Source organism: Malania oleifera, chromosome 9 (genome assembly GCF_029873635.1).
Source record: "Malania oleifera isolate guangnan ecotype guangnan chromosome 9, ASM2987363v1, whole genome shotgun sequence".
Taxonomy (NCBI): domain Eukaryota; kingdom Viridiplantae; phylum Streptophyta; class Magnoliopsida; order Santalales; family Ximeniaceae; genus Malania; species Malania oleifera.
This window is the reverse complement of record NC_080425.1, coordinates 28,816,152-28,834,179: the sequence shown is the minus strand read 5'-3', so window position 1 is coordinate 28,834,179 and position 18,028 is coordinate 28,816,152. Positions and strand designations below refer to the sequence as shown.

At 37.6% G+C, this 18,028-nt stretch overlaps 1 protein-coding gene across 1 annotated transcript; it reads right to left on the bottom strand.

Annotated features, from left to right (window-relative positions):
- Positions 1–5,389: 5,389 nt before the first annotated feature.
- On the bottom strand, positions 5,390–9,246 carry LOC131164963 (uncharacterized). The gene is made up of 3 exons (XM_058122531.1): positions 8,873–9,246; positions 5,946–8,659; positions 5,390–5,837 (listed from the first exon to the last, which is right to left on the bottom strand). The coding sequence occupies exons 1-3, from the start codon at positions 9,054–9,056 to the stop codon at positions 5,769–5,771; spliced, it is 2,967 nt and encodes a 988-aa protein (XP_057978514.1). The 5' UTR covers positions 9,057–9,246; the 3' UTR covers positions 5,390–5,768.
- Positions 9,247–18,028: the final 8,782 nt, after the last annotated feature.

Below are 18,028 nucleotides of genomic sequence, written 5' to 3'. Positions count from 1 at the left end.
GTATGGAAATTGTGTGTGGAGTTCCTATTGATGCCGATGGGGAGGTATGCTCAATATGAAAATTGTGTGTGTAGTTCCTACTGATGCCGATGGGGAGGTATATACTCAGTATGGAAATTGTGTGTGTAGTTCCTACTGATGTCGATAAGGAGGTATGCTCAGTATGAAAATTGTGTGTGTGATGTTCCTACTGATGTCGTTGGGGAGGTATGCTTAGTATGGGAACCATATTGTGAAATTCCTACTGATGCCATTGGGGAGGGATGCTCAGTATGGAAAGTAAGTAAGTGTTGAGAATTAAAATTATGTGATCTGTTGTGTAAAGTACATATATGTGGATTTACATATACATGAATATTTATTAAGTTAGAGCATGTTCTTGAGAATGAAAGCTATTTGAATATGAATTTGAGAAATGAAAGCTTATGAAAGTTATTGAATATGAAATGAGATATGAAAGAGTGTGTATTTAATAGTATGAATAATTAGGGCGAAGCAAAACTCTCTACTTGAGGGCTTACTGAGTAAGGTAAGTGTCTTGATGAGTATCAGTTGTAGTCGCACCTGAATTAATCGAGTAAGGTTACAGACGAAATCAGAGCAGAGGAGCGTTACATGTATGGGTGTGTAAACTCCCCTATCCCCGGGAACTCTCGCCGATAAATATTGTTTGTAAATGTATGAGTATGACAAATGGTATCAAAGCTAACAAAATTATGTTTTATAATTATATGATTATGAGTACATATCTTGTAACGCCCTAATTTTTATACCACTTTTTTTACATAATTACTCTGATACCCTTAAATCATAACCTGAGTCGACCCAAACCTATAGGTACCGGGGATGTTCCTGTTTATATTACATGTTACCAAGATAGAGGAAACATAATATGTATGATCATATATACATATACAATACAAACCAATACAATACCAGAGTCTACTGCATCCCCCAAAAGACCATAAACAACCTAGGAACATATCCCCAAAATTCCACCCAAAAATATCCTTCCTACTACTTACCCTCCAATTAGGGAAATATCAATTGTCTTCTCTATCTCCTAGCCTGCTCTGCTCGTCTAACATGATCACCTAAAATGTTGGAATTCTGGGATGAGACACATCTCAGTAAGATGAAATATGTTAGTACCAGTGTGTGGCATAAGAGTTTTCAAGAATAATATATTTATCTGTCAAACTGTATCTGAAATAACATAATAATATAAATCATATCATAACTCACACCTAGGTCACTTAAAATACAAGCATTTCTGAATTTTCTATCTAATCATACTTTCATCTACAATATATATAATTTTTGTTTACTATAAATCCATATATATATATATATATATATGTGTGTGTGTGTGTGTGTGTGTGCGCGCGCGCGTGCGTGTGTGTGTGAAAAATCTCCCCTAAATGGATAACTGTATGCATGAATTAACCCCGCATGCCGGGTTGTGCAGCCCGTGGGTGGGACTTAACTCTAGCTGACCTACCAGGGTAAGTCAAACTGAAACCTCTGTGGTCTGATTGACCCCCTCAATTCAAACTACCGGGGAGTCTTCGTCTCTCCTCTGGGCACAATCAATCGATCAATTTCCACACTTTATCTGAGATGTGTGGCTGCACTCTGTATTCTGTATTAGCTATGGTACCGTACTCTGTAATTTGATCTGGTCCATCAGGGATCTAATACTATATAATACCGTATGTATATATATATATATATATATATATATATATATATATATATATATATATATGTATCTTACTGTTTACCATAATTCTGCATAATTGAAATAACCATGATTCTGTATTATATGAAACAACTGTACTGACTGTAATACCATGATTCTGCATTACCTGTATATCATGGTTTTGTATTTTCTGTATATCATGGTATTGTAAAAACTATAAAATCATGATTCTGTATAACTATAAATTATAACTTTGTAATAGCTGAAATCATATTTCTAAAAATATTTGAAATTCATGTTTCTGTTTCAACTGTAAATCATAATAATGTAGAAATTGAGTAAAATTATGTACTAAACTGACATTTCTTATGCCACACAATTAAATAAATAAAACTCATATACTATGATTTGCATTTTTTTTCTATTATATAAAAAGAACTTATAATCTATAGAATTTTCCTGAAATTCAAATTCTTGAATTTTTCTGAAAATACATACTTTCTTACCCACAATTTCATATTCTAATTTTTTCCTGAAATTATATTATGAAAGCACATAATTATTTATATATACTATAAATTACTGGTAAAATTTCTAAACATCTGGCATAACATATTTACCTTACCTGACTAACTGAGACCTGTTTACTATTTTTTTCTATCTCACGCCTATGGCGTTCATGATTTCAACACCCTGAAATTACACATATACTCCCTAGTCAATCAACTGAATTCCCAGAACAATTATCATATTCACATTTCTAAGCCTATGGAATAAACTAGATAAATCACCAATAAACACCCTCCTTACCTCAGTTTTGGAGTGACGCCCTAGAACCCCAAACTGAAAATCTGCTCCAGTGAAGTTGTAGAGAACCTTCCCACGAACCTCATGGTGGTTCCTAATCGTCAAAACGGGGTTTAACGGAGTGGGAATCGAAGGAAGAAAGGGATAGAGCCATAGGGTTTGAGAGAGGAAGTAAGAGAGAGTTTTTTTTTCTAAACTTACAAAATGCTCTCGGGTTCCTTATTTAAAAACAATTCTGCCAAGAAAACCGTTGATGATTTTCTATTCCTCACACAAAATCGTCGATGGTTTGGGTTTCACTCATTCCCTTGCACCGGTCCACGGTAAAAAGAAAATCATCGACGGTTTCCTTGCTTCCTCACAAAACCGTCGACAGTTTGGGTTATACCCAAACCATCTTCCACTTTTCCTTATTTCTTTTATTTTATTATTAATATTAATATATTTTTTGGGTCTATACTATACTTTATCAAAAGATATAATCATTAAAATGAGTGTGTTATGATATAACTAAACTCATGTGCCACACACTGTAAATGATTCATTCCGCCTTACTGAGAGGTGTCTCACTTATAAGAACTTGACTCGAGATATGTAGATTGACTAAATGGCGAAAGGGTAAAAGGGTAAATTTTGTAGGCTTCATCGACGAAGGCCCTCGTACTCTTCATCGCCGAAATTCAGAGCCTCGTCGATGAAGAGATACTGAATGTGTTGTAAAATATCGAAATAAGGTTCGTCGCCAAATGAGCCGGTTCGTCGACAAAATGTATGGATGATTCGTCGACGAAGGCGCCATCTCGTCGACGAGGTTGGCCAGGTCAAAGGGGCTATAAATATCCTATTTTATTACTTCATAGCTAAGTAAGCTACAATTCTCTCTCTCTCTCTCTCTCTCTCTCTCTCTCTCTCTCTCTCTCTCTCACACACACACACACACACACACACACCAGCGGGATCTCTCTCTCTCTCTTCGATTCTTCATTGTTCATTGCCTTATTCAACAATCCAACGTTGCTGCGTGGATTAGGAGAGGAATCTCTTCGAGAATAGTGGACCAAATCTTCATTTCGGGGATTTTCGGGTTTTGACACCAAAATCGAGGTAAGGGTCCAATTTCAGTTTTGTTTCGATTTATATGTAGTAGTAAGAATTATAGTGAAGTATAGTTCTTGGATGTTTAGGTTTTGGTGTCTCGGTTCTTAGTTTTGGAGCCGTAGAGTTCGTATTTTGGTATTAGGGAAAAGGTAAGGAGATTCTGTTTATATTAAGTATTTTTGAAACCGGGATTGGTAAACCTATAGTTTATGATCGTATGTACGTTTTGATTACTTATTTGGGAAAATCTATCGGGTGAAAAAGCGGGATTTTCGGGTTACAGTTTTTGGGAAAATTTGGGAGTTTCGGGTATCATCTCTATTTTGTTAGAAAAACCATATGTTGTATTGAAAATGTAGTATTGAGATGATCGTATCCATATTTGTATTAAACTGTATTCTTGAACTGAAAATGATAGGATTTGCTGTATACCAAATTGTGAGGAATGAATTGTTGTATGTAAAATGTTTCAGGTTTTATAAAAACAGTTAGAGGTAGCTAATTACCGTACGCTGATGAGTATAAGGACAGTTCCAAAATTGTTCCACATTTTGTAAATCAACTAGGGGCAGCTAATTACCGTATGCTGAATCAGTTAGAGGCGGCTAATTACCGTACGTTGACGCTACGTCTCGGCTAATTACCGTGGCCTAGAGTGTCCGACTCTGTATCCGAGGGTGTGAAATATCGCCTGTTCTTTCTGGCTAGTCACCGATGGGTGTGAGCTACACCATACTGGCAATGATATCGCTGTGAGGCTTCGGTTATTGCAGGGTATCAGGTGCTTGAGTGTGATGACACTGACCGTATGTTTGGTATCGTATGTACTGGAATGGATTTGTAAAAAATACTGGAATTGTATTGAGCTGTATTGTACTGTATTATATTGTGTTATGTTTTACACTGAAATAACACTCGTATGCCACACACTGATATAACCTGCTTTAGTCCTTACTGAGAGGTGTCTCACCCCGAATATGCAATTGTTTTTCAGGTCTTTCGAGTAGCCGAAACTAGCATCCTAGCGTCCGGAAGCAGGGGTGTCATTTAGCTACGTTTGGTGCCTGAGTAGGTACGAGTTTTGTAACCGGATTGTTAGTGTGGGGTTTTGTAGACACCCGGAGTATGTTTTGTATTTTGGGATATATATTTCCTGTTATGTATAGACTCTGGTATGACATGATGTATGTATAGAAAGAACAATTTCGCTGCGTATTTGATTAGTATGGATATGTACGCGATTGTGTATAGGGTGTACGTGGTGTACCCCACGGGGTCGGACCCTCATTCAGTGTAGTATGTTTTAATTGATACAGAGACAGGTTAGGTTATATTCACACCTGGGACTCATCCGCGGGTTGAGGGCGTGACATCACCTAAATATTTAAATATTTTAGGGAGTCGTAATAGATCAGAGTTCCAAGATAGAGGGGAGCTAATAATACCCTGATAGACAGGGTAAGCATTTTGTGTTGGGGATGTTTACGTAATCCCCTAGAGTATGTTATGGATTTTTGGGATGTGTATGGATGGTTATTTGTATCTTGGATGGTTTGTAAAATATTGACTTGCACTGTTAGGTTTGTTTGTATAAGATAGACTCATTACCCGGTACCCTATTTCGGGTCGAGTTATGTTGATACGGTATCAGAGTTTGCGAAGTGGTAAATGATTGATTTATTGATTATTGTTTATAAAAAAAAAAAATTGTATGAAAAATCAGGATGGACTACTATGTAAAATTAAAAGATTCAGAAAATGTCAGAAAGAGCATGCTTTGGATGGCAATAATCTGCAAGTCACATAGCAATGGAGATTGGTTATAATCAATGGAATGCCTAAACAATTCTGTTCAAATTACTGCCAATTGAAACTGAACTGCCTAAAACAAGCTGTTCAAAAAACTACAACTGTCTAAAAAAACAAGGTGTTCAAATTCCAACTAATGGAGTTGAACTGTCCAAACACAGCTGCCAGTCACATCATGGAAATGTAGAGCCACAGCCGAGAGTGGCTGAACGCTGAAGACAAAGACCTAAAAACAAGGTGTCAAATTCCAACTAATGGAATTGTGAACTGTCCAAACACAAGCTGCCAGTCACATCATGGAAATGTAGAGCCACAGCCGAGAGTGACTGAAGACAAAGACAGACAGTCTTTGTCACGGAGAGGTGACCTGCTTTCTAATTCTGCTAGAACGCCTAACTGGAGTTACTGTTTCCTCTTCACCCTGAAAAAACAAACAACCCAATTCAGGAAATATAAGAAAAAATGCCATGTAAATTAGCACTTCAAAAAAATTTTCTAATAAAAGGTAGAACAGATGTCAGATACTCACATGCTTGTAGGGAATTTTCTCATACGTGGTAAAACTGCCATAGGAAAGTGAATCTAATGAGTAGTCTGAAGAAGCAAGGGATTCTCTTTTATAGTTCCTCCCAGGCTTCCTATCATGCCAGCTTTGAGCCTCATCTCTTATGCTATGGGATGAGCTCTTCTGAAAAGAACTCATCTCATCTGAGGGACATGACTCTGCAACAATATCAACTTCAGTAGGCCAATTTTCAGAAGAACGCCTCTCTTGATTTGTTTGCTCGACTTCGGGTGATACTGAGCTTGATATCGATTTCTTAGCCAGTTGTTGATCCATCGGGATGGGAGCATTTGTGGTAGACTTTTTTGCTTTTTTCGTATGCAACATGGCTGAAGCCACCGCAAGAGTCAGGATAACGAGAAAGATTCCAAACATGTTCTGCACGTTCGAATGTCTATCTTCTGACCCATCCATGGTAGCATCTACTGTTACTAAGCTTTGAGAGCCACCAAATGAAAGATAATCTTCTGCAATGGACTTTGTTTTAGTTGCAGAATTGAGATCATTTTCACCCTGGACTTTTGCTGCCTCGAACATTTCAGAGCTTTGAGAGCCACCAAATGAAACATAATCTAATTTTGAGATTTCATAATCAGCATCTTTTGCAATGGACTCGGTTTTAGCTCCAGATATGAGATCATTTTCACCCTGAATTTCTGCTGCCTCGAACATTTCAGAGCTTTGAGAGCCACCAAACGAAACATCATCTGATTTTGCAATTTCAGCACCGGCCTCTTCTTTGATGGGCTCTATTTTAGCCCCAGGATTGAGATCACTTCCACCCTGGACTTCTGCTGCCTCGGACATTTCAGAGCTGATTTTTAAAGCCTCTGATGCCAGAACTGGCTCATTCACGAAGTCAATGTTATTTTGCAGCTCCTTATCCATGTGAAAATCAACGAACCACATAATTGCATTATCTTCTTCAGTCTGTTCTGCTTCTGGATAATCAGGTTTGCTTACTTCGTCATGTAGAATTGAATGCACTTCATCAAATCCCAAAGTGCAGTGTTTTTCCAGGTTGCCATGTGCTGAAGCCTCTTCAGTATTGACATCATCAATCACTTGATGGTCTTGCTCTTCCATTAAACCCATTTCAAACTTGTTCTCCCTTACAGGCCTCAACTCATTTTGCCCCCCCATTCCAACCCCTACCACTTTCTTTACAGGTCCCAACTTATTATGTGGACCTATTCCAACCTCTACCTCCTCTATAGCTCGCAACTCACTTTGCTCACCCTCGTCATCCATCCCTCTATTGTGACTATTATCAACAACAATGAAATCATCAACCGAAAAATCCTTGTGCAAGGCAGTCAAATTACCGTAATGCAGAGGACCCAATTTGTCTGCATGGCTCAAAATAAGAATGAACTTGGAGACGTAAGATACAGAGTAGGCTGACAAGAACCGAACATTTTGAGCTAACCAAACCTGGAAAGTCTGTGCTAACCCAACAAAATTTGCTTCTGCGAATTTGGCAACTGATGAGCGATACACTTCAGATGTCTGAGCTCTATAAGTGGAGTAGCTGATGACAGGAGAATCAGTGTTTGAGACGGATAAACAAGCAATTACAAGGATTAAAAGCAGACCAATGGATTTTGATCCCACAAGGAAGTATGGCTTAGGCTTAGGTGTGCATTTTGCTTCAATAATCCTCTTGACGGGTGACGGGTTGGTTGGAATGGACTTCAGTTCAGAAACATCCTCAGATTTGGGGGTTGCCATGGACCTTGGTTCAGAAACATCTTTAGGCAAATGAACGTCGTCGTCTTCTTCTTCTTCTTCTTCTTCTTTGGTTGCTTCCACAGGAGAAACTACATCCTCATATTCTTTCTGGGAATCATCAGATTCAGTCTCTTCACTGTTTTCTGTATCTGAAAAGCATTCAAAAGAAGTGAGGTGATCCCCGAGCTGGCCCCCTTCTCCCATGCCAACCTCTCTTTCCTTGTTGAGATAAGCCTCAATCCGTGGGTTAGGTCTATAGTGAAGGAACCGAGGCCTTGGTGAAAGGTAGTTAGTCTTGGGATCATAAGGAGGAAGAGAAGGATCGGCATCAAGAGGGGCTAATACAGCAAGGGATGGTGTTGATGGTGAACAAGGAAGTACAGACATCGGACTAGCATCAACGCTGTTAGATTCGATAGTTATAGTCTTAGTCAAGGATTCAGAGGCATTTTGGGAACTCAGTGGTATCTTGGAATTGAGGATTATTTGTTGTTTTGAGCCTTCCGATATGGATGCTTCCCAGTGGCCAGACTCTGTAACTGTGGAGTCAGATGAAGCTTCATTCTTCATTTGATTCAAAGACTCTGTAGCTGTGGAGTCAGATGAAGCTTCATTCTTCATTTGATTCAAACTCGGGTATGCCATCGGATCAGAATCGTCTGCAACATTCAACAGGTTAGTGGAACTAAATGGGCTCTTTCCATCAGAGAATGAAACAGGCGTTCGAACAGGCTCGTTTCTCTCCGTCAAGATTTTCTTTCTCGGCGATGGGGTAAACTTGGAAGCCGCAGAAATTGTTGGAGACATAAAATTCTTTGTGCCCTTCAAAGCAGCAGGTGGCTTTAGACGCGCAGGTTTCAGATTCGAATCTTTCTCGTTCTCTTTCTGCTCATAATCCCGTAACGATGCCAGGCTTTCCTTGTAAACGGGATTTTTTCGCCCAAAATCTGCAAAGAGAAACAACAAATATTAAAAACCCAGAGGCGGGGCAAAAATTCAATGCTCCATCTAGTGGCTAAGAAATTTAAATAAAATAAAAGAATAAACTGGGAGGCCATATCTTATGCATATAGTTTCAGTAAAACTCTAAAATTCCTGTAGCAACCAATCAAGTGGGGAAATCTTAAAAATGAAGAGGAATACGTGAAAGATTGTCGAACCTGAAGGACTGTTAGCGGGAGTGGTGGGGTTGAAGCCTCTTGGGTGTGCAACAATCGAAGAAGGCCTTGTAGCTGGGTTTCCGGAGAAACTCTTTCTAGCGTCGCTGCTATTTTCTTGGGTTCTTGAATTAGGGTTTGGTCTACCTACATGCGGGGAAGGAGACCTGTGTGAAGATGTAGCCATGGATTTCTCAGAAGAATTCGTGGCTTGGTGGGAATACGAAAAGGGAAAGAGAATCGGGGGAGATGACTGGGGTCGCAAAAGAATCTTGAAATATTTAATGAGGGAATTGGGAGATTTTGAGACTTGAGAGAAGATTTTCGCCAGACTTGGAAGATCTGGGAGATTTCTTGTCTTCTGGTTGTAACGGCTAGTTTCAAATCAGAACGAAGAATGGATTTGGAAATTTAAATGGCTGGTTTTTGACCGTTGGTATAAAGAGACTGAAAAAATGATAATAATTAATGAGGAACAGTAGAGCCGTTGGATCATCCCCTCCTGTTTAAAAAGGTCTATACATTGTAGCCGTTAGAGGATCTTTTACTTTATTCACCAGTGGCTCAAAACGTGGCGTTGACGCTGGCGTCCATTCTTTATGCATCCCATTTTTTCCCTTTTAAATGGATTTTTAGCATGATTTACAAAAATAGATTAATCCGATGCTTCAAAACGCAGCGAACGGAGCCCGCATACAATCTGCATCTTGCAGATGCAAAAGAAGACAAAAATTAAATCTATTTTTATTATTTTTCTAAATTTATTCCTTGAATATCATTGCTCTTGATCCTGTTTATTTCTTCATCTCTAATATTTTCTTTTAACTTTTCTTTTTCCCTTATGGAGAAGTTTCCTTTCTCTACATTTTTCTGCTTTTTTGTTTAATTCCTGCTTCTTTTTTTGAATTTCAATTTTTTTAATTTATTATTATATTTTGATTTTGGTTTTTGGTTTTATAGTAGTTATCATTTTGATTTCTACTTTTTTTTATATGTATTTTTTGTATTTTTTATAATAACAATAATAATAACTACACGAGGAAAAAAAAAAAAAAAACTTAGCACGAATAAACCAAACCTTAAATCCCACTAAGTGGGACCAATTACATGAATCCTCATCTATCAATTTATACAATCTTGAGTGATCTCTTTCGATCTCAAATCTTTATTTACGATCTCATTGCAAATTATTTTATGTTGACTTGCATCCCTTCTCCTCATTGATGTATTATTTGGTACGTATTGTGGGTTCCAAACCATCTCAACCACCTTCCCTTGTCTTTAACAAATGGTATGCTTAACTTATTATGAATATGTTCACTCTCCTTTAGCATTAATTGTTCATTCATCTTAACATTCCTATTTTAATTTCTTTTACTTTTGGAAATATTGTTTCTTACTTACCCAACATATTGATTTATATAACATAACTAGTCTTATAGTTGTACTCTACAACTTTCTATTTAATTGTAAGAGCACTCTATGATCACACAACTAATCCAAGGACTTCTCCTTTTGGCCAACTTGTTTTAACTTTATGTGTTACATCTTTTTCAATTTCTCCTTTAGCTTGCAAAATAACACAAAAACCTATCTCTTCAAAAAAACTTCTTTTTTTCTTTTTGAAGAAAGATCAACATATATAACATCATGTAGAAATATAAAAGACTAAAAACTATGGCCATAAAACAAAGGATTTACACTGATCTCCCCTAAGGTTTGGCAAAAAGACAAGAACCTCCCCTGAGGTTTCAAAAATTCCATTAACCTCCCCTATGGTTTCAACACCATAAACCTCCCTTGAACCTATTTATATAGAATGATAAAGGGATCCTTGTCAAAAAGACATAAATCGCCCTTAAAAGACTTGTTTTTTTACAAAATACAAGGGGAGATTTATATCCTTTTGGCAAACCTCAAGGGGAGGTTCCTGGATTTCTCAAAACCTCAAGAGAGGTCCCTAGAATATTTGAAATATCATGGGAGGTCAGTGTCTTGCTGTCAAACCTCAAGGGAGGTCAATGTCTTTTATCCAAAAGCAAAAAGTGTAAGGTAGGGCAACTTGCCCTAACATCTTGGGTAATTTTTCTTTCTAATAAATCAAAACTAACATGGTCAGCCTAGTAGAAATCAAACAAGAAATAGAATTAGATGCTCATTTGAAAAAATTAAATATCAATACTAAATTCTATTCAAGCTAATTCTAGATAGTGTGTCCAAAAACAAACCTTAGTTATCCCCCTCGTTCCACCCAATTCTTTCCATGTCGAGGCATTTTTTTGCCCTATTTTATCCATTTTAGTGGTTTAGGGTGGTCTAAAATGGTTCAGATATTTTCAAGAGGATTTAAGTTTTTGAACAAAAATCAAGAAAACTCATATATTTTAGGGTTTTTCTCTCTCCCCTACTATTTTTTGTTGCGCTGAAATAATGCCATTCCACTTAAGCATTTTCAAATTAAAATTTTTGACAAAACAACTTCATTTTGAACCCTGGTGTAGAGACCCAAAAAATAGTAATTAATGAAATAATAAAGGAAATAAAAGAGTTGGTTTGGCACAGGGTCCAAACCGTCAACGATTTGATGCTATCTCAGAAAACCGTCGACGGTTACAACTACCGAGAGTATTTTAAGTACCAAACCGTCAATGGTTTCATCAAGCCGAGGAAAATCATCAACGGTTTTGAGTTATTGTGGTCAGGTAAAGGTAAAACAATAGAAATGGTTTACTTAAAAAACCAAACCGTCGACGATTCCAAGGAAATCGTCAACGATTTCCCCTACGCCAGCAACCTTATATAAAGGGATTTAAGTCATTTTTAATTGTTAAAATTAAACTCTCCCCTTTCTCTCTCTCTTAGGGTTGCGGCCTCCATACTCCCTCTCTTCAATTTTTGCCCGGATTCAGCCCGAATGGAAGGATTAACATGATTTTGGGTTCCCTGCTACGATTCTCCGCTGTTTAGCCGGAGAGATTTCGCTGTTCAAACTTCTCACGCATCACTCCAAACCTGAGGCAAGGAAGTTGTTTTTCATGTTTAATTAATGATTTAAAGAACATGGGCTTAAGAGTATTAAAAAGGTAAATATTTTGGGGTTGAGTTGATTAAATTAGTATATTTGGATACAGGATTTGTGTGAGCGCCGCAGGCACGGTTTTGAGTTCCCTGCAGTCATAGCTCCAAGAAACAAGTAAGCGGAATAAGTGACATCAGTTATTTTAGAAAATTGCATTGATTAAAGTATAGCATGCGATTATAGGATTATATAGTATAGAAGTTATGGGTATGAAAATTATAGTTTTACGTATATGTATGTATTTTGGGAAAAGCCTGGTATTTGGGATTCTGATAAACCCTAGAGATGAGCATATTGTTATTTTACAGTAGAGAATTATAGTTTATCCCAAACAACAGGGAAAATACATTTTTTTCTCAATTATATTATGAATAACACTTAAATTGTGTGGCATGAGAAATGATAGTTTTAAATATAGAGTTTATATACAATATTTTACAGAGCCATGGAATTACAGTTTATTCAGAACCATGATATACAATTTTATACAGATTCATAGTATTACAGATTTTACAAAACCATGATATTATAGATTTATATAGAACCATGATATTACAGATTTATACAGAATCATGGTATTATAGTTTATACAAAATCATGGTAACAAGGTAGTATTTATAAATAGTATGATATAGTATCAGAACCTTGATGAACCAGAGATTCACAGAGAGCACGTTACCATTGTTATACAGTTATAGTAGTGCAGCCACACTTTCAGATAAAGTGTAGAGACTCGAATGATTATAGCAAATAAATAATAAAGGAAAAGAGAGAAAAATGATTTTTCCTAAGGGGCTCAGCAAGTTCTCATCGACGAACGCATAATGCTCGTCGACGAAGAGTTACCGAGAGGGGTGATTTCAGGACATTCAGGCTCGTCAACGAACTACCTTCCTAGACTCATGAGGAGTCGTGGCTCGTCGACGAGGCCACATGGACAACACTCTATAAATAGGCTCAAACCACATTTTTAGCGAGAAATAAAGCGCATGCAACTCTCTTTCTCTCTCTCTCTCTCTCAAGAAATTCGCCCCTCTCACCTTCTCTCTAGAATTCCGGCTTTGTTAAAGCCTGAATCAACAATCGGAAGCCGCCACGCTACTCCTGGGAAGATTCTCTTCAAGTCTGTTGGAGTAGTTTGTTGGTTAGGCCAACTTGGGAACCATCCCAAAACTAGGGTAAGTTGAATATTTTGGAGTTTAATGATTTATTTGGATTATTAGGGACCTAGGAAGTGTTTTATGAAAATTATTTTGGGGTCTCATTGAATGTTGTGGGAAATGAGTTGATAGATTTGGTAAAAATATGATTTTTAGGCTTTTGAGTTGGGAATACCGAGGATTGTCAGAATTGAGTGTTGTTGTGAGTATCTCAGTAAGACAAGTAAGGGGAATAAATTATAGTAGGTGTTTTTATGAAATACTGGGTGAATTATATGTGAAATGAATTATGGTATTTTCCCTAAAATTATTATGATATGATTAATAAATAAAATTTTTGTGGCATATGATCATATGAAAATGATGAAATGTTAATTGCGATTTTTGGATAATAATGAAATGGGATAAAAGGATGTATGGAAATGATTTTTATGAAAACATTAAAAGTATGAAATATTGATATGTGCATACTGGAAATGATGAAACATGTGATATGTAATATATTTTCATATATATGCATATTGTTATGAAAGGAAACTGGTATTGAAATACTGAGAATTTATTAGTAGAGAAGTGTGAATTTACTAGGAATATTGAAATGTGAACATTGCAACTAACAACTACAATGAATATTAAATTTGAAAATGCTAATATGAGAAAAATGAAATAGTGGAAAAGAGAACCTTGATGGAATGAATATGTAAACCCCAGCGATGGGTTATGATATCGAGCACAGTACTGATGCTAGCGAATAAAAAGTGCAACCACACAAACTCGTGGAGCATATGGCAAGGCAGTACGAATGGACCAGAGCAGGGTTGTATATTGCCCCCTGGATTTCGGACCAGGATATAAGGCAAGCCATTTGTTACTATAGACAAGTATATGGTATTACTTAATCTAATCAAGTCAGCCAACTGCGATTAGATCCAGCCTTCGAGTCACACAACCTTGACCATGGGAGGAGGCATGATGTGTAGGAAAATCCTCAGGGCAGTCGTGAGTTACAGACATGGGTGTATGGATTATCGAGGATACTCATGTGCTAAATATGGAAATGGAAAAGAAGTGGGAATATGGAAATGAAATGAAAACAAGAAATGATATTGTGTGATTTAATAAATAATTAAAGCGAAGTAAGACACATCGCCTGAGGGCTTACTGAGTAAGGTGAGTGCTCTGATAAGTATCAGTTGTAGCTGAACCTAGGTTAATTGGGTTAGGTTGTAAACGATTTCAGGGCAGAGGGAAGCTATTTGTATGGGCAAGTGAGTTTCCCTATTCTTAGGAACTTCGTAGGTAAACTTGGATTATGAATGAATGATTTTGGAAATGGAAGTAAAAGCTTATGAAAGCTTGTGTTTTATATCTATATGATTATGATTATGGAAATGATATATTTTCTCAGAAGATACTATCACTGATATGTTATATGCTATGAAACAATGAATCTCATATTGCCACACACTATAAATAATTTATTCTGTCTTACTGAGATGTGTCTCACCCAATCATTTAAATATTTCAAAAAATTGAGATCGAGCCGGTGATAGAGCTCCCAAATAAGAATAGAGCTGGTATCCTGACATACAAGGTGAGTGTGTAAACTAAGGATGAATGATTCCCCCAGAGTTTTGTTATTTTGGGATGTATGTTGATGTATAAAGTTCTGGATGGTTGACACTCTAGTATGTGTATTCAGTGTGATGTATATATATATTTTGTGACTTTCGCTGATAGGAATACTGGTATGACCATTTTGTCCGGTACCCACCCCGGGTCGGGTCATGCTTAAATGGTGTCAGGGAGGTGATGTGGCCGATATGTTATGTATGCTAATATATGGAAAATAAATGGTAATAAAAATCGGGGTGTCACAATTTGGTATCAGAGTCTAGGTTTGCTAGGTTCTGCAGACTTTAGTAAACAACGAAATATAATACTAGAGTATAGGAATGCATATTGATTAGTATTTAGGGTTTTGTCTTGTGACCTGCAAATAGGGGTTCTGTGGTTGTTTTTGTGTTTTTCCTAGGGTGACGATTCCAGGAAAACCATGGATACTATCACTGGGTTTTGTTTTGGGTGGTAGGATTGACTTCTAAATGAGAATTGAGAATAATAAAATTAAATGATTTTAGAAAGATGTTTTATAAGTTATAGTCTGATGAATATATTAATTGTGTGATAATGATGGAATTCTGAGATTGACTGTGTCCTTTTCAGTATGGACCTTGGGAGCAATGACACGAATGCTAGGGGTGATGGAGTAGGACCTTCTAGTATGGGAGGCAGAGATTCCAACGCAGTATTGTGACACCCCGATTTTTATTACCATTTATTTTCCACATATTAGCATACATAACATATCGGCCACATCACCTCCTTGACACCATTTAAGCATGACCCGGCTTGGGGTGGGTACCGAATATAACGGTCATACCATACTAGAGTATAGGAATGAATATTGATGAGATATAAGCTAGTTGTTGTTAGAGGATGAGATTAGTATTTAGGGTTCTGTCTTGCGACCTGCAAACAGGGGTTCCGTGGTTGTTTTTGTGTTTTTCCTGGGGTGACGATTCCAGGAAAACCATGGATACTATCACTGGGTTTTGTTTTGGGTGGTAGGACTGAATTCTAAATGAGAACTGAGAATAATAAAATAGATGATTTTAGAAAGATGTTTTATAAGTTATAGTCTGATGAATATATCAATTGTGTGATAATGACGGAATTCTGAGATTGATTGTTTCCTTTTCAATATGGACCTTGGGAGTAGTGACACGAATGTTAGGGGTGATGGAGTAGGACTTTCTAGTATGGGAGGCAGAGATTCCGACGCAGTATTGCACAGTGTCACTTAGCAGGTAATGGCTGAGATGGCCAGCAGTTTGGGGGAGTGGAATTGCATAATCGAGCAATTTACGCGTATGACACCCCCATCCTTTGCTGGAAGAGTAGACCCGATAGTGGCTGAGAATTGGGTCAGGACGTTGAGGACATACAAGTAGTGCTCCCATGTACAGATGAACAGAAGGTGTCATTTGCAACATTCAAGCTGATCGGAAAAGCAAAACGCTGGTGGAGATCAGCGAGGTTGATTGAGGAGCAGAGACCGGATCCTATGCCGGTGACGTGGGGTACGTTAAAGGAATTGGTTTTCAAGTGATATTTCCCTACTATTGTACGAAGCGCGAAGGCAGCAGAGTTCCTACACCTGACTCAAGGGCAGATGATGGTGCAGCAGTACGCAGCCCGGTTTATTAAGCTATCATGGTTTGCCCCATATTTAGCACCAGATAAGGAGAAGAAGGCGAGAAAGTTTGAGGAGGGCCTCAGACAGAATGTATTTGAACAGGTACATACTCATAAATTAGAAGTTGTACAGACGATCCTTGACATTGCCATACCTGCGATGCCTATGCAACAAAGAATGAGAGTATGTGTTAAAAAAGATACATGAAGGGGTATGTGGGAATCACCTGGGTAGAGCCTTAGCTCACAAGGCTCTGCAACAAGGATTCTATTGGCCCACTATGAGGAAAGAAGCGATCAAGATGGTCAAACGATGAGACAGATGCTAGAGGTGCGCGAGCATACCACACCTACTGGCTAGTGTTCTCTCCCCCTTGACGAGTCCTTGTCCCTTTGCCCAATGGGGACTGGATATCCTCGGACCACTACCACGAGTGATAGGGCAATGAAAATTCTTATTAGTGACTACAGACTATTTCACTAAGTGGGTAGAAGTAGAAGTCTTGGCCTACATAACAGAGCGTAACATTACCAAGTTTATATGGGCTTCAGTAGTCTGCAAGTTCGGCATCCCTGCGGCTATAGTTACAGACCACGAGTGGCAGTTCGACAATGACCACTTCAAGAATTTTTATGCCGACCTGAGCATAAAACTTTCATTCACATTTGTTGCACATCTACAAAGTAACGGACAGGTGGAGAACATCAACCGGACAATACTGCACGGTCTAAAAACGCAGCTTGAGGCTTCATATTGACTTTTTGAGTCCGATCATCGATTTTGATAATAACAAACTGCATATTACTAATGTGTGTGCCTAAGTACTTGAATAGGTTAATCATTCAGAACACACACATGAAAGTGATGTGGCTGCCAAAAAGACCTTAACGAACACATACTCCTAGCATAATCTATGGAAATCTGAAGAGCAAAAGAAAGAAGAAGAAGTTTTTCATTGTATTGTTTTTGGTTTTTAAATTTGGTTTATATTATAATTGCATGTCTTGCATGATAGATTGCATAAGCTCAAAAAGACCATAGAATGATTGTAGGAATCTCTCAAGAATTTAGGTTAATAACTCACATTTATAGGGATTTAACTTATGTCTTTATTTGGGCTAAATTTAGGATTGACGACAAATTCAGTCGACCAAACCTAGGCAGTGTAAATTGCCTCAGTCAACTAAACCGGGTGGAAGTCAACAATTTTACTTCACTTGGTTGGATGTATTCTTTTTTAACGTATTTTTCTCAGTAGACTGAACTCACACATGTCTGCCCCTCAACAGCTCAGTCGACCAAACTTCCAGTTCATTTTTTATTGAGTCGACCGAATCATAAGAATAGCATATCAAAGTTCAGATGTAGTCGATCGAACCTCGAAGGGTTCGGAAATTGCCCTGTGTCAGTCAATCAAGCTTTCAGTTCAAAATCTTCTTGGTCGACCGAACTTGGCAATTGGGTTGATCGAACTTAAAATATAGTCGACCGAAAACTTTAGGTTGAACATTTTTAATAGCAGTAAAACATGGTTAATTTTATTTAACCTTCATTTATCTTTTCTAAAAAGACTCTTATGTCTCTCAACGCTTATATTTTTGTGTATGTCTATATATACTAGTTCATTTTGAAAGATTAAGTGGGATTAGAAAATATCATTA